At 54.1% G+C, this 13,780-nt stretch overlaps 2 protein-coding genes across 5 annotated transcripts in view; one reads left to right on the top strand and one right to left on the bottom strand.

Annotated features, from left to right (window-relative positions):
- Positions 1 to 14: 14 nt before the first annotated feature.
- On the bottom strand, positions 15 to 2,386 carry TIMM10 (translocase of inner mitochondrial membrane 10). 2 transcript variants are annotated; one of them, XM_040495111.1, is made up of 3 exons: positions 2,308 to 2,386; positions 1,684 to 1,799; positions 15 to 474 (listed from the first exon to the last, which is right to left on the bottom strand). In XM_040495111.1, exons 2-3 carry the CDS (start codon positions 1,752 to 1,754, stop codon positions 273 to 275), a joined length of 273 nt encoding a protein of 90 aa, XP_040351045.1. In that variant the 5' UTR covers positions 1,755 to 1,799; positions 2,308 to 2,386; the 3' UTR covers positions 15 to 272. The 2 variants fall into 2 exon arrangements, with proteins under 2 accessions (XP_040351045.1, XP_040351044.1); XM_040495110.1 differs by having other exon boundaries at positions 1,684 to 1,803; positions 2,243 to 2,362.
- A 4,691-nt stretch (positions 2,387 to 7,077) lies between these two features.
- The window catches only part of SMTNL1 (smoothelin like 1), an 11,802-nt gene continuing 5,099 nt past the window's right edge, over positions 7,078 to 13,780 (top strand). The window contains exons 1-8 of one of the 3 annotated variants that reach the window (XM_040495109.1): positions 7,092 to 7,198; positions 7,987 to 8,097; positions 10,358 to 11,037; positions 11,286 to 11,418; positions 11,567 to 11,621; positions 13,009 to 13,167; positions 13,331 to 13,445; positions 13,570 to 13,721. In XM_040495109.1, coding sequence (XP_040351043.1) covers positions 10,360 to 11,037; positions 11,286 to 11,418; positions 11,567 to 11,621; positions 13,009 to 13,167; positions 13,331 to 13,445; positions 13,570 to 13,721 — 1,292 coding nt within the window. In that variant the 5' untranslated portion in view covers positions 7,092 to 7,198; positions 7,987 to 8,097; positions 10,358 to 10,359. Of the gene's footprint in view, positions 7,199 to 7,986; positions 8,098 to 8,117; positions 8,248 to 10,357; positions 11,038 to 11,285; positions 11,419 to 11,566; positions 11,622 to 13,008; positions 13,168 to 13,330; positions 13,446 to 13,569; positions 13,722 to 13,780 lie in introns of those variants that run through there. The other 2 variants (XM_040495108.1, XM_040495107.1) reach the window with 2 other exon arrangements.

Raw genomic sequence — 13,780 nt, 5'->3', positions numbered from 1 at the left:
CACTGCTCTGCATATGGTAAGTGTCGACAAATCCGTTTTAATATATATGTATATATACACACACACATACACGTACATGCACAGTCACATCCCAGGGGGACAAACACCCCTTCTTCAACCGGGAGACAGCTCTATCATACTCTGGGCTCCTGGAGCCTCTCCACAAGGAGCCTAGGCCTGGCCGTCTTCACAGATGACACCCAGTGGGGGCACTTTTGTTAGACAAGTGGGAAGAGACAGGGCGCACCTCGGGATGTATACCAGCTGGGGCCTCACACGGGCCCAGAGCTCTGCTGCACCCTCTTTATCACCTCTTCATCCTGCATAGACAACTCTGTCAACTTTTTGCCCATCCGCTCATGGATGTCCAGGTACTTGGAGACACAGCGGTCCAGGCACACAGACTCGCCCTTGGACAGTTCTGCTTCCTTGTAGTGGGGAGGCACGCACTTCCGGTGGCAGGCACTGGTCATTCTGGGGGGAAGCAAGGGCAAGGTCAGGTCGGCAGCATCCCGAGGCATACCAGGAACTTGCCATCATTCCTGCCCTGTCACACTGATTTCACCTCCCAAGAAGGCGATCTAAATCCTCAGTTTGCATCTCAACCATCTCGGAATGTCCTTAACAGTCCTCACGTCATCTGAGCCCACGTTTATGACTGATTATATAGGAACTGTTAGTTGAGCACTGGCTAGGTTCCAGGCATCATGCTAAGTGCTTGACGCAGACTGTTATGCAGTCCCCACGATAATCCTCTGAGGTAGAGGCGCTATCACTATCCCCATTTTACAGATAAGGAAATTAAAACATGGAGAGCCTCAGGATCTCATAAAGCTTAGCTATGAACCCATGGACCCTGACCTCACAGCCTACATCTTAAAATTATTTAAAATATTTGAAAAGTATTTGAACATACAGCTTCCCAGATAAACCACCAAGAGAAAATACCAGGAAGCTTAAGCCGATAAAAACAGCAAACACGTGTGGATTGCCTTCTACGTTTTGGGCTCGATACTTAGAGCTTGTCATACATTTCTTCGTTTAACATTAACAATGTCTCCAGAAGGTAGGTACTATTATTATCTCCATTTTACAGGAGAACCACCAGTCCAACAATCCAAGTGATTTGCCCAAGGCCAGAAGAGCGGTGATTGATGGAGTCAATTTGTTCCCAAATTTGCCATATGGCTGTGGCCACTAGTCTGGAGTCAGACTGATGTACTGGTCCTGACATTGCTATTCACCAACTGTGAATCCCGAGAAAGTTCTTGAACCTCCAGAAGCCTCCATGTCTTCACCGTACAATGGGACAACTAAAGTTAGCCCAGTGGGTCATTTTGAAGATTTTTTTTAAAAGATTAAGGTGTGTAAAATGCTCAGCACGTGCCTGAGGTGGAGTACGAGTTTAAGAAACGTCCACTGCTAAGTGGGCTGCGTACTGTTTGTCAAAACGTAGATGCTCAACTGCTCCTGGAACCTAATCAGAGCTTTAACTGCCCTTCCTGCTCAGCTCCTTCCTCGCCATCAGCATCCCGATCTCATTCTAGTGACCCCATACTGCCTTTGCATTAGCCCTCCACCATGAGGGTCGCAGGTGGGGGTGGGTACCCTCAGAAAGGTACTCTGAGAAAGGGTGACCTAGGCTCATTCTCGAAGACAAGGTAACGTGCGGTTGGCTCTTACCTGTTGTACATATCAGCCATCATCTCCACCTCCAGCTCTGCGGCCAGCTGCTGGGCCCTGAGCGGATCCATCTCAGCCCTGCACCGTGGAAGGGATCTCCTTCTGGCCTCCTCGACCTGGGAGCAGACATCACCGTCAGCGTCCACCCCTCCCGTTCAGTTTCCCATCCCAGGGGATGGGGGATGTGGAGGAATCATAGGACACCAGGCGGGCAGGAGCCACTGACCTCAGTGAGTTTAACCACCCCATCTCACAGATGGGGAAACTGAGGCCCAGAAAAGGAACACTGCCTAGCCCAAGGTCACACAGCGCATCAATGGAGGGCCTAGAAATCGAGCCCGGGAGCCCTGACGCTCTGACGCTCAGTCCCTCGTGGCCACTTCTATCCAGGAGAAGATGGGGAGCCCGGAGAGAAACACTAAACCGCGGGCCTGAACCTCTAAGGCGCTGGGAATTCGATCACACGCGGAGCGAGGGCGCCCAGGTCCCGGTCCAGAGGCTGCACCTCTGAAATGGCGGCGCCATTACCAGGGTCACCTTGAGTCGAGAGTTCACTTACCACGGCCTGGAGCCGGTCTCAACGCCCGCAGTGACCCCAACTTACGGCAGATACCAGGAACTCACCGTAAAACCAGGTAGGCTAAGGCGGAAGCACGTGGGTCACTTCCGGGAGGGAAGTCCCGCCTCTTTGGTCGGACCCGCTTCCGGAATGAAGTACCAACGAGGTGCGCTGGGAAATCCGCTACCATAGAGAGGGAGCCGCCGGCCGCGGCTGGAGGCGGAGACGCCTTGCAAATGCTAGAGAGGACACCAAAACACCATAGAGGCTTGGGCGGAGTGCAGAGCGCCTGCAGCCTGGCTGTCAAGTCGCTTGGGTGATCGCGGGGAGGTCTGAATTTAACTGTTCCGGAGGAAGGGTCGCGGGGCCGACCCCGCACCCCCCGGAGAGTTGACGCCACGGCAGCAAAGTAGGCGCGGGGAAGGAAAGCCGCCCCCCAAAAGCGGTTCTGTTTGTGCTGCACATTAAGGTCACCTGGAACGCTTTAAAAGACCCCGAAGCCCATGCCTCACTTCATACCAATTAAATCAGAACTCCCGGGAATAGGCTGTAGGCATCGATAAATGTTTCAAATCCTCCAGTGCTCTCTGTGCAGCCAAAGTTGAGAACCAACGCTCCGAGACACTGGGAATACCGCTGCATGTAGATGCTAAGATTTCTCTGGGATTGCACAGAGAAGCGAGGCACGGTTCCTGCTCACAGAAGGATGAGACATGTGTACGGTCTGTTTTATGCAACTTCTGTTAGACGCCCTGGGCCATGAAAAGGTGAATAGGAGCAATTTTGGCTGCCACCAGAGCTAACCTAGTGTATTTGAACGAGGGAGGAGGAAGGTACTTGTGAACGCATCTTTCCAGGTTCCATGTGTTCCTAGATCTGCACCCCGGCACAACAAAAACCCACCCCAATCCTTTGATTTTTCAAGGGATTTCCCAGTAAACGAAATTTAGAAGATGCAAATGAATGGTGCAAGCATACACTGCCAGTTGGAGAAGATGGGCTAGACACTATATGATTGGTCACTGTTTGCTTCCCTGGTTCCCTGGGAGAGTCAAAAATTTTAAACACTGGCCCTCCTTTCTGCTGTAAGGACTCATCTTTCTCAAACCCTGTGCCCCCATACTTTAAAATTAAGGTATAACAGGGGCTCTGGGCTGGTTCAGTTAGTAGAGCATGCAACTCCTTACGTCTCCACCCCGTGGTGAATTCGAGCTCCATGTTGGGTGTAGCTCTTACTTAAAAAAAATTTTTTTAATAAAACTAAAGTATAACATTTATACAGTAAAATGACAAATATATAAAACAAACTTGATTTTTTAACTTTTTAAAAATTTATTTTGTTTATTTATTTTGAGAGAGAGCAGCATGTGAGCAGGGCAGGGGCAGAGAGAGGGAGAGAGAGAATCCCAAGGAAGCTCTATGAGTCAGTACAGAGCCTAGCGCCAGGCACAAACTCAAACTGTGAGATCGTGACCTGAGGCGAGACCAAGTGCCGGCTGCTCAATCCACTGAGCCACTCAGGCACCTCGTACATAGTCATTCTTAAGACCACCACTCAAATCAAAATACAGTATATTTCCAACACCTTCAAAAGTTATCTTATGGGGGCACCTGGGCTGGGCATGGAACCTGCCTGGGATTCTTTCTCTCTCTCCCTCTGCCCCTCTCCCAAATGTGTTCTCTCTCTCTCTCTCTCTCTCTCTCTCTCTCTCTCTCTCTCACTATTGCTTTTGCTCTCTCTCTTAAAAAAAAAAAAGTATCTTATGTTCCTTCCCAGTCAATAACCCCTCTCCCAAAATTAACCACTGTTCCAACTTCTTCTTTTTTTTAATGTTTTATTTATTTATCTTGAAAGACAGAGAGAGGGAGGGAGGGGCAGAGAGAGAGAGTGAGAGAGGGAATCCCAAGCAGGCTCCGCACTGTCAGCATAGACAGACATGGGGCACTATCCCACAAATCGTGACAGTGTGACCCAAGCTGAAACCAAGAGTCGGACGCTTAACCAACTGAGCCACCCGGATGCCCTATTCTGACTTCTGTTGCCCACTCTTGAACTTCATGTGAATGGAGTTATACATTATTTTCTGGTTTGTGCCTGGCTTCTTTAGCTCAATGTTGTGTCTATCTTTTATTCTTTTTTTTAATGCTGTCTAGTGCTTGTATGAATAAGCTACAATTCATCTATCCATTCACCTGTTGATAGACTTTGGGGTTGTTTCCAGTTTGGGGCTATTATGACAATGTTTCCGTGAATATTGCACACATATTTTAGTGGACACACGTTGTGCTGGTTTTTGCTTTTGATATTATAGCCAACATATTATGGAATATTAAGAAAGTGCATGGGAAAAGGAATGGGTTCTTACAAGAGTTATCTGCTTCCTTGATGGGATTTTTATTAGGTGTTACAAAAGGTTACGTACTGTATGATTCCATTTAATATTCTCAAAGTGACAAAATTATAGAGACAAAGAGATAAATGGTTACCCAGGGTAGAGTTGGTGTGGGGGGGGGCCCCCCCCCCCGCATATAAAGGGGTAGCACAGGGAGAGTTTTGTATTGATGGAATGGCTATGCATCCTGACTGTGGAGGTGTTTATACAAATCTAAGCATATAAGATGTCATAAAACTATACAAACCATTGTTCCAGTGTCCATTTCCTGGCTTTGATATTGCAGATGGTTATGTAAGATTTAACCTTGAGTACTCCTTCCATGTTATTGGGGCACCTGGGTAGCTCTGTTGGTTAAGCATCCAACTCTCGATTTCAGCTCAAATCATGATCTCATGTTTTGTGAGTTCAAGCCCCACATCAGGCTCTATGTTGACATTGTGGAGCCTGCTTGGGATTTTGTGTCTCCCTCTCTCTCTGCCGCCCCCTCCCCAAAGCATGCTCCCCTCTCAGAATAAATAAACGTAAACAAATAGTTTACACAGCCCTAACCTTCCAGAATCCAGATACACCATCTTTGGAATCCAGACACATCATCTACAGTTGCTGACCCCTGTCAGCACCACGCTGAACCTCTGGCCTCTTGCTCTACCGTGTTCCACCCCTTCCGAGCCCCCCAGCCTCCCAGAAGGGACTTGTGTATTCGTGACTCACCGTGGAATAGTATTGTCCTCTTGGTTGAGACCTCAACCCCAAAGGAAGGGATGCTGGCTTGTCACCCGGAATCTTACATGGGCCCTGACCACTCATGAGATGTGTACAGAATACAAAGACAGCCCAGGTGGACTCCTTTGAGATGAGCAGGAGACGAGAGAGTTAGACCGTCCATGGCTTGAACAGAATGGCCGTTCTATGAGCTTGGAGACAAAGCGGGCACAGCCTTGATCACTGTTATCCTCTGTCACCATTCCTCATCACTTCCCCTCAACTTCAGCGCTGACCATCCTGTCCAAGCCACCACCATCTTGCACCTGGGTTACTGCAGTAATGTCCTGACTGCTTTCCCCATCTCTGCTCATGCCCCCCCCCCGCCCCCCCCCCCCGACTCCGTCTATTCTCAAAACAGCAACCAGAGTCATCTTGTCAACAACTAAAGTTAGATCATGTCCTTCGCCACCTGAAAGGGTCCACTGGCTCCCAGTCACAGAGCAGAAGCCAACATCCTTACAGTGGCCTCTAAGCCCCACGGGATTGCCCCCTCCCCCTCCCATGACCTTCTATTAACCTATTTATTTATTCAATATATGTTTATTGAGCACCTCATACGAACCAGGCAGTTTGCTAGACCCTGGGCACACAGTCATGAGCATGGGAGATAAAGTCCCTGCCTTCATGGAGCCTACAGTCCAGTGAGAGTCAGATAATAAGGAAATAAATAACCCAGTTTTGGATATCAATAAATATTATGAAGAAAATAAAACAGGCTGAACTGATGGAGAGGAACTGAAGCCATGGAGGGTCTCCAAGGGAACAGAATTTGAGGTGAGAGCAGCCTAAGAGGGATGAACAGTCTCGCAAAGGGCAGAAGCCAAAAGGTGACAGCCGTGAGTGTGGAAAGGAATGAACCTATTTGAGGGACAGAAAAGAGGCCAGAGTGGAAGGGGCTGGGGGAGGCGGTGGCGGGGATCCCAGGCTTCAACAGCGACAGGGGCGTGCCCTACACACATTCTCCCACAGTATACCTCTCTTACATCACAGGACACGTTAGAGAAGGCACGATCTGTTCTTCTGAGCAAAAATCCCAACTCAGTACAAAAATGTGTTCAGAGCCTCCTATGTACCCGTCCCTTCAGCTTAAAACAGAATTCAGTCCTGTATTTTCTAGACTGTAAGCCCAGCGATCCATCAGCTTGGGCCATCCCTCCTCACCTGTTCGCCCCTCCCCCCCACCCCCACATCCCTCTGTGCAGTGTGAGCCCCTGAGACACCCCCACTGTGGGCAGCTGTCCCATTAGGCCCCTTGCAGCCCACCCCTCAGCAGCTGTTTCCATCTGTAGAAGAGTAAAAGACTATTTAAAGGAACATGGGGTAGGGGTGGGGGGGGCAGAGGGAACAGGGGAGTCCCAGCCTGGGCTGTGGACGGGCCAGCGAGGCCAGAGGGCTGGTGACCATATTCCACATGGGCCTGCGGATGGTCTGCGGGGTGACCAGGGCCAGGCAAGTACAGTGGGAAGAAAGGTGGCCACAGGATGGATGCCCCCGGGGTCAGGGCAGGAAAGACGCGCTGTGATTGAAAGGTGCCACCTGTCAAATCTTCACGGGAAATCTGAGCCTCCTAGGCCAAGGGAAAGTGTTGTACCAACAGGGCAGTAAACAATGCTCTCCTTGGACCCAAGGCTCTTGAGGTGGGGGTGGGGTGCGAGGGGGGAGGAGGAGGGGGAGGCGGGCAGACCCAGGAGCTGGGGGCTGGAGGCCACTGGCTGGGACTAAAGGCAGCCGGGGAGTGAGGCCGCTCAGCTGGAGGAAGGAGACAGCTCCAAGCCCCCAGGCAGAGGCCACACAGGTAGGAGAAGCCCCAGCCGTTTCTAAGTGGCCCCTCCAGCTGCCCAGCCCCTCTCCCACCTTCCAAGGCCTGGAGCCTCTACGCAGAGCCCCAGAGTTGGAGAAATCCAGGCTCTTCGCTAACCCTCTCCACCTCTTTGTCGGCTCTCTTTAGATGCCAGAGGTCAGGGACCCAGCCCTAAGGTGTTGGGCAACTAGAGATCAGCCCACAGGTGGCCATTCACAGGGAGGACCGGACAGGGGCAGAGAGGGTCTTGGGAGTCCAGGCCAGCTGGGGTGGGAGGCAGACTCTCTAAGCAGTTGAGACTGGTTTCTCCAAGGGAGGGTCACTGGCTGGCGTGGGGGATGGTGGCAGCCTCAGGACCACCAGAAGACAGGGTGGGAGGCAGGGGTTCGGGGTCTCATGAACAGAACCATAAAGCGTCGTCTACAGCATTTGGAGCTTGGGACTCCAAGCTCCTGGGTTCTTTTTCTCCCAGTCAGCCAAGAGAAACCCAGAGAGGGAAAGGGATACAAAATGTAGGCTTCCTGGGGAGGAAGGAGGAAGGGAAGCGGAGAGGGAGGAAGGGAGGGAGGACGGCACCCGCCATGCATGGTAGAGAGAGAGCTGCACTCGTCAGCCACAGCCAACCGCCCTCGCCTGCCAGCGGGGTGGCCCTCACTCTGGGCCCCTGGCTGGGGAGCTGGTGGGAGCCGCATCCCTGTGGGCGGAAGCGCCAGGCTGGTTGTCAGGAGACCTGGATTCTAGATATGGCTGAACCATTCAATTGTCCTGTGACTTTACTCAAGGGACTCCAACTCCGCGAGCCTCAAGTGCCCAATCTGTAAAATGGGGCCAGTAACGCCTACTTCCAAAGGGCGAGAGCGAGGAATGAGTGAGGTGGAACAGGGCACCACACCGTAAGCTGTCAACCTCCTGTAGAATCGTTAGTGTTGGGGTGGGATGGTGTTATCCTGGCTTCTCACCTCCTGAGTCTCTTCACTCCTTATCTGTTTATGACGAGCCTGCGGGGCGGAAAGCTGAGGTGATGAACACGCAGGACGGTGGAGGTGTGTGTGTGTGTGTGTGTGTGTGTGTGCACCTGCCCGTCCTTCCCCACCCCTGCTTCCCCCACAGTGTGAGGCATGTAGACAAAGGGAAAGATGACTGCAGCCCTCCTCTATGTCTCTGCCAAGCACCACCGCGCTTCGAGGTGTAAAAGGGGCTTGTGGACATCTTACTGGCCTTCCGTTCTCTCTGCCTTGTCTCACCAACTAAATGCCCTCGTGGCTGGGTCAGGACATTACGAGCTGATGTGGGCCGAGCGCTCCTTTCTGGGCACCTACCCGGCTGGCTCAGTCGGTAGAGCACGTGACCCTTGATCTCAGGGTTGTGAGCTCAAGGCCCACCTTGGGCGTGGAGCCTACTTAAAAAAAAAAGAAAAGAAAATCGGATGCATAACGGACTGAGTCACCCAGGCACGCCAAAGTTAAGATTTCCCTTACTATGGAGTATCTAGAATCCACTTATGCGCTAAACAAGTTGTGTATCTCTAAAAGGGTAAAAAGTAGGCCGTTTCTGGAATAACCTCAGCCAGAGACTACATCCCCCCAATCCCAGCCCCTATTAATGTCTCAAGAGGCCCTCGTTTTCTGCAGAACAGTTTGGAAAACCTGATCTAGATGAATCCTATGTTTGTCAGTGAAAACTGAGCACCTGAGAAGGAAAGGGTCTGTTCAGGTCTCAGAGGGAGCGACCAGGAGATGGGGGGGGGGGGGGCAAGCCAGCCTGGCTCCCTGCTGATGTGCATTCCATCCTGCTGGTTAGTTTCCAGTTAATCCATTGCTGGAGCCGCTCAACCATGAAGGGGCTCTAGCGGGAGGGGTGCGAGCATCTTTGCAAATTCTAGCCGGCTTCCTCAGAAGCGGTGGGGGCACCAAATCCAGGGACCCCAGGGATCCGGACTGGAGGCAGTAAGACCCGAGTGGGTGGCAGGAACAGAGTCTTGTCACCAGTCCGCCTGTCTTCCTGCCCCTGTCCCAACTGCCCGGGTGCCCTGGGTACCGTGGCCCAGAATGGTGGCATCGCAGAGGGCAGGAGGTATTTTTAGCCAGTGACAGGAGTGCCTACTTCTCTTACCGTCTGAGTCATGCCCTGAACACTATTTGAGGATTGTTTTCTTTGTAAACAGACACCCAAGAAGGGCAGGGGGATGAAGGAGGCGGCCCTGTCCCCCCCCCCACCTGTTTTTGTACATCCTACAGTAGGTACTGTACTTGGATAGGGAACCTCACGTTGAGGTATCATAATGTCCCTCTCCCCTGACTCGTCCCTGGCAGTCGGAGGCTCAGATGTCTCTGGCAGAGGTTAGGGAGAGTACGTTTCTATTCTTCACCAAAACAAACTCTTCCGTGTCCAGGCCCGGCTTTTCTGAGAACCACAGGTGGACTGTGCCAAAGCTGGGGCAGCTGGGAGAGACCCAGACACCAGCTGGCCCAGGTTTTCCCAGATTTCGGGCATTTTTACACCACCCCCAGAATTAAGCCACATCTGTACCACCTGTATCCTTTCCTGAATGCCTTCCTTTGCATTAACTTATTTTTAAATTCAATAAATGTATTTTCAAAAGAAACCTTATCTCCCTAGTGGAAATGGACACTCAATATCACCGGCCAGGAAGAGAAAGGAACTGTAAACATAAGTACAGTGGAAACAGAACAGCCCTATCACATTCTATCTATTTACTCCCGCCTGCTTTGGGCTCCATTAAAACGGGAGAGTAGCCGCTGTCCCACAGGCGTTCCCCGACGCTGGCACCACATTGTACACATTGTAACCATCTCGTTGGCTTCTTCAGAAAGAGGCAAACTCATTGAAGAGGCATCATAGGATCTAATGTTCTCTAGAGCCCAAGCCACAGCCCGCAGAGGGCTGTTAGGGGGGCGCCATCCAATGTCAAGTCACCGTGGCCCTGTACCCCTTTGGGGTACAGCGCTGTACCCCTTCACTTTATCACAGTGAGAAAACTTCATGTCTTGCTCAAGTCACAAGCCCAGGCATTGGGGGACCCGGGACTGAACAGCAGGCCTCCAGACTCTGGGGCCAGCGCTTTCCGCGCATGGGGCCTTCACCTCACACGGCAATGGGGCACGACCAGGTCTGCTTGTCTCTACTTTCCAGAGATGGAGCAGAAGGAAGGGGAGCCCTCCAAGGACGGGACCACTGTCTCCCCAGCCGCAGAGGCCCTGGTGACGCAGGGAGGTGGAGCCTCTGCAGAAAAGGAGGCCAAAGCCACAGAGAAGAAGATCCTCAAAGAGGGGCCTCCGGAAAGAGCACTGGCCGAGGCCAGCACGTCAGCTGAATTTCAAGGGGAAGCAAACGGGTGGGATGAGGTCAAGGTGGAAGCCAAAGGGGAGGCAGAACTTCACAAGGAGGGCGGCGGGAAGGAAGAGATCACGGCGGCTCCTCAGGAGACCGCTGATGGGAAGGAAGAGACCCAGCTTGACCCCAAGGAGGCCAAGGAAGGGCAGGAGACCACGCCAGCCTCCAAGAAGCAGCAGGCTGACGAGAAGCAGGCCGAGCCTGAATCTAGGGAGGAAGCCCACATGAGTGAGGAGGCCAAGGCTGAGCCCAAGCAGGCCACTGGGGAGCGGGAGGCCGAGACTGGGGCCGAGGAGGCTGATGGGAAGGAGGGGGCCACAGTGGCCTCTCAGGAGGAGAGCGACAAGCCGGAGGGGCCTGCAGCGGAAGCTCAAGGGAAAGCGGGTGCCCCAGAGGCCGGGTCGGACTCGGAGACGAAGGCTGCCGTGGAAGAGGAGGAGGCCGAGGCTGAGCCTCAGGAGGCTGACGTGAAGGAGGCGGTGAGTCAGGCAAAGGAGGGGAGGCAGGAGGCCCCCACAGTGTTCTGGAGTCCCTGGCAGCCCAGGAAGCAAGCCCCCGCCCTGCCCCGCGTTGTTCCTTTGAGAAAGTCCAGTCTTCCCACTGACATCGAGAGCCTGGGGTGGGGCCCGTGGCCCCAGGCTGCCTTCTAGATCTTTCTGCAGTCCTCACGAAGCCTTGGGCAGGCGCTTGTGTGCCCATGAGCCCGCACAGATCGTGTTCGTTCCAGGAGTCAGGTGGTCCCCAGGAAGAGCAGGACCAGGGTGTGGAGAGAGAGTCGGAGGAAGGAGCAGGAGTGATTCCCAGCTCCCCCGAGGAGTGGCTCGAGAGCCCCACGGAGGAGGGCAGTGGTCTCAGCCCAGGTGAGTGAGTCCAGGGAGCTCCCCTGAGGGGGGTGCAGGCAACACGACAGGGGAGCTCCAGCTTCTCTCCCCACCTTTCCCTCCCTCCAGCTTCTCTCCCCACCTTTCCCTCCCTCCAGCTTCTCACCCTCCCATTCCCTCCCTCCAGGTGGGTTGGGTCCAGACACCGCAGCAGCTTCAGGAGAGACCAGTCCTTCGGCCAGGTAATGTCAAGGTCTGGGGCCCCAGCTCCAACTCCCTCTACCACATGCTCCTTTCAAAGTCTACCCCCGAGCCTGGGTCTCCCTGGTGCCTGAACTTGAGATGCTCCAGGATTCCTGGCTTTCGGTCCCCTGTCCCAGGGCAGAGCCCACGAAACCAAAGGAGCCGGAGAATGGGAGCAAAGGAGGGGGGATCGTGCCTCGTCCACTCGCTCCCACTCCCCTGCTAAAGCCTCCTTGTCCTCGGCGTCCTTGACAGATCTTCACGGGGCTCCTAGTCGTGTGGCTCGGCACATTCCCTAACGTCAGCACAACCCACAGAGCACGAGCAGAAAGCCTGAGTTCAGACCATGACTCTGCCACTTACCAACTGTGTGACCTTGGTTTTGTCACTTTTCTCCTCCTCTGCCAAGTGGGCACCGTGACCGTGCCTACCTCGGAGGATTACTGTGGGGCTTAAGTGACATAAAATGTACAGAGCACTTGGGGCGCCCAGCTGGCTCGGTCGGTAGAGCATACAACTCTTGATCTCGGGGTCATGAGCTCGAGCCCCACACTGGGCTGAGAGATTACTTGAAAAGAAAATGTATAGGGGCGCCTGGGTGGCTCAGTTGGTGGGGCACCGACTTGTGGTTTAGGCTCAGGTCATGGTCTCGCAGTTTCGTGAATTCGAGCCCCGCGTCAGGCTCTGCGCTCCCCCTCTGGCCCTGTCTCCATCTCTCTCAAAATAAATAAATAAACTTCAAAAAATAAAAATAAAACGTATAAAGCCCTTAGCACAGTGCCTGGCACACAGCAGGTGCTGGATAAAGTGAGCGCTTTCTTGCCATCGCGTAACTTAACCCATTAGAAGAAGCTTCCTTTATTTTGACCTGAAATTCACCTCCGCGTCGCTTTTGTAGGGAAAGGTAATGGGTCAGTGTTCTCTGAGCACTCGGACAGTTACGCGACAGGCAGAGCTGGGTGTTCTCCACTCCCCCTCGCTCTCAAGCCTTAGAGCCCCCTTGGTAGGTAGTTCTTCTCGTCCCCAGTTTACAGACCAGGATGCTGAGACTCAGAGAAGTGACAGGATAGTCCCAAGATCAAATAAGAGGCAAAGCCAGGATTCAAACTCCCATCAGACGTCACACTTATCTTAGTTCCGCCCACACATCTCACCAGACCACATGCTCCCAAAGTTACACCGAACTTCATCATCCCGTCTTGACCCGCCTCCCAGTGCTGGGCACAGAGAAAATGTGTTCAGGGAGTGGGGACCTCAGCTTCCTAGGCCTCTTGCGGCTGCAGGGAGCTCCCACCCTGGCCAGCCCCCTGGCCCCCCCCCCCCCGCCCTGTACCCTATAGTGGCGGCTCCCAGCCCCTCTCACACTTCTCTGAACCTTCCCCACAGTGAGTCTTCACCCAGCGATGCGCCCCAGACTCCCACGGAGCCCCCTCCCTCACAGGAGAAGAAGAAAGAGAAGGCACCGGAGCGCAGGGTGTCGGCCCCTGCCCGGCCCCGGGGGCCCCGCGCACAGAACCGCAAAGCCATCGTGGACAAGTTCGGAGGGTAGGGTGAGGGCTGCGCTGGGCTTTCCCCGGGGAATCGCGGAGGGGAGGCCCGGCCGAGGTGGGGGCACTGATGTCTGGGTCCGGAGCTCCTCCCTGATGGCACCTCCTGTGGGGTCTCACATCTTTGGCCTGGCCTTCTCCATCCTACCCCTTCCCTACAGGGCAGCCTCAGGCCCCACGGCCCTGTTTCGAAACACGAAGGCAGCAGGGGCAGCCATTGGCAGTGTCAAGAACATGCTCTTGGAGTGGTGCCGGGCCATGACCAGAAACTACGAGGTGGGCACGGAGCAGGGGCGATGTGGGGCAGGGGGCCCTCCCGGGGCCGCAGGTCTGAGCGGGGCCGAGCCCCAAGGCAACGTCCAGGCTCACCGAGGTCTGCTCTGGGCTCCCTCCCCTGCAGCACGTGGACATCCAGAACTTCTCCTCCAGCTGGAGCAGTGGCATGGCCTTCTGCGCCCTCATCCACAAGTTCTTCCCCGATGCCTTTGACTACGCTGCCCTGGAGCCCTCACAGCGCCGACACAACCTCACCCTGGCCTTCTCTACCGCTGAGTAAGCCGCGGCCACGCGTGGCAGTGCCGGGGGGGGGGGGGGGGGGGGGGGGGGGGGGG

This window comes from Herpailurus yagouaroundi, unplaced genomic scaffold, assembly GCF_014898765.1.
Source record: "Herpailurus yagouaroundi ecotype Mexico unplaced genomic scaffold, PumYag 187, whole genome shotgun sequence".
In the NCBI taxonomy this organism is placed as follows: domain Eukaryota; kingdom Metazoa; phylum Chordata; class Mammalia; order Carnivora; family Felidae; genus Herpailurus; species Herpailurus yagouaroundi.
This window is presented reverse-complemented; position numbering and strand designations above follow the sequence as displayed.

Coding starts and splice junctions, on each gene's coding strand:
- TIMM10 (XM_040495111.1), bottom strand. CDS start 1,754: ATGGATCCGCTCAGGGCCCAGCAGCTGGCCGCAGAGCTGGAGGTGGAG. Junction 475..1,683: donor ATGGCTGATATGTACAACAG/GTAAGAGCCAAC, acceptor GCTTCCCCCCAG/AATGACCAGTGCCTGCCACC.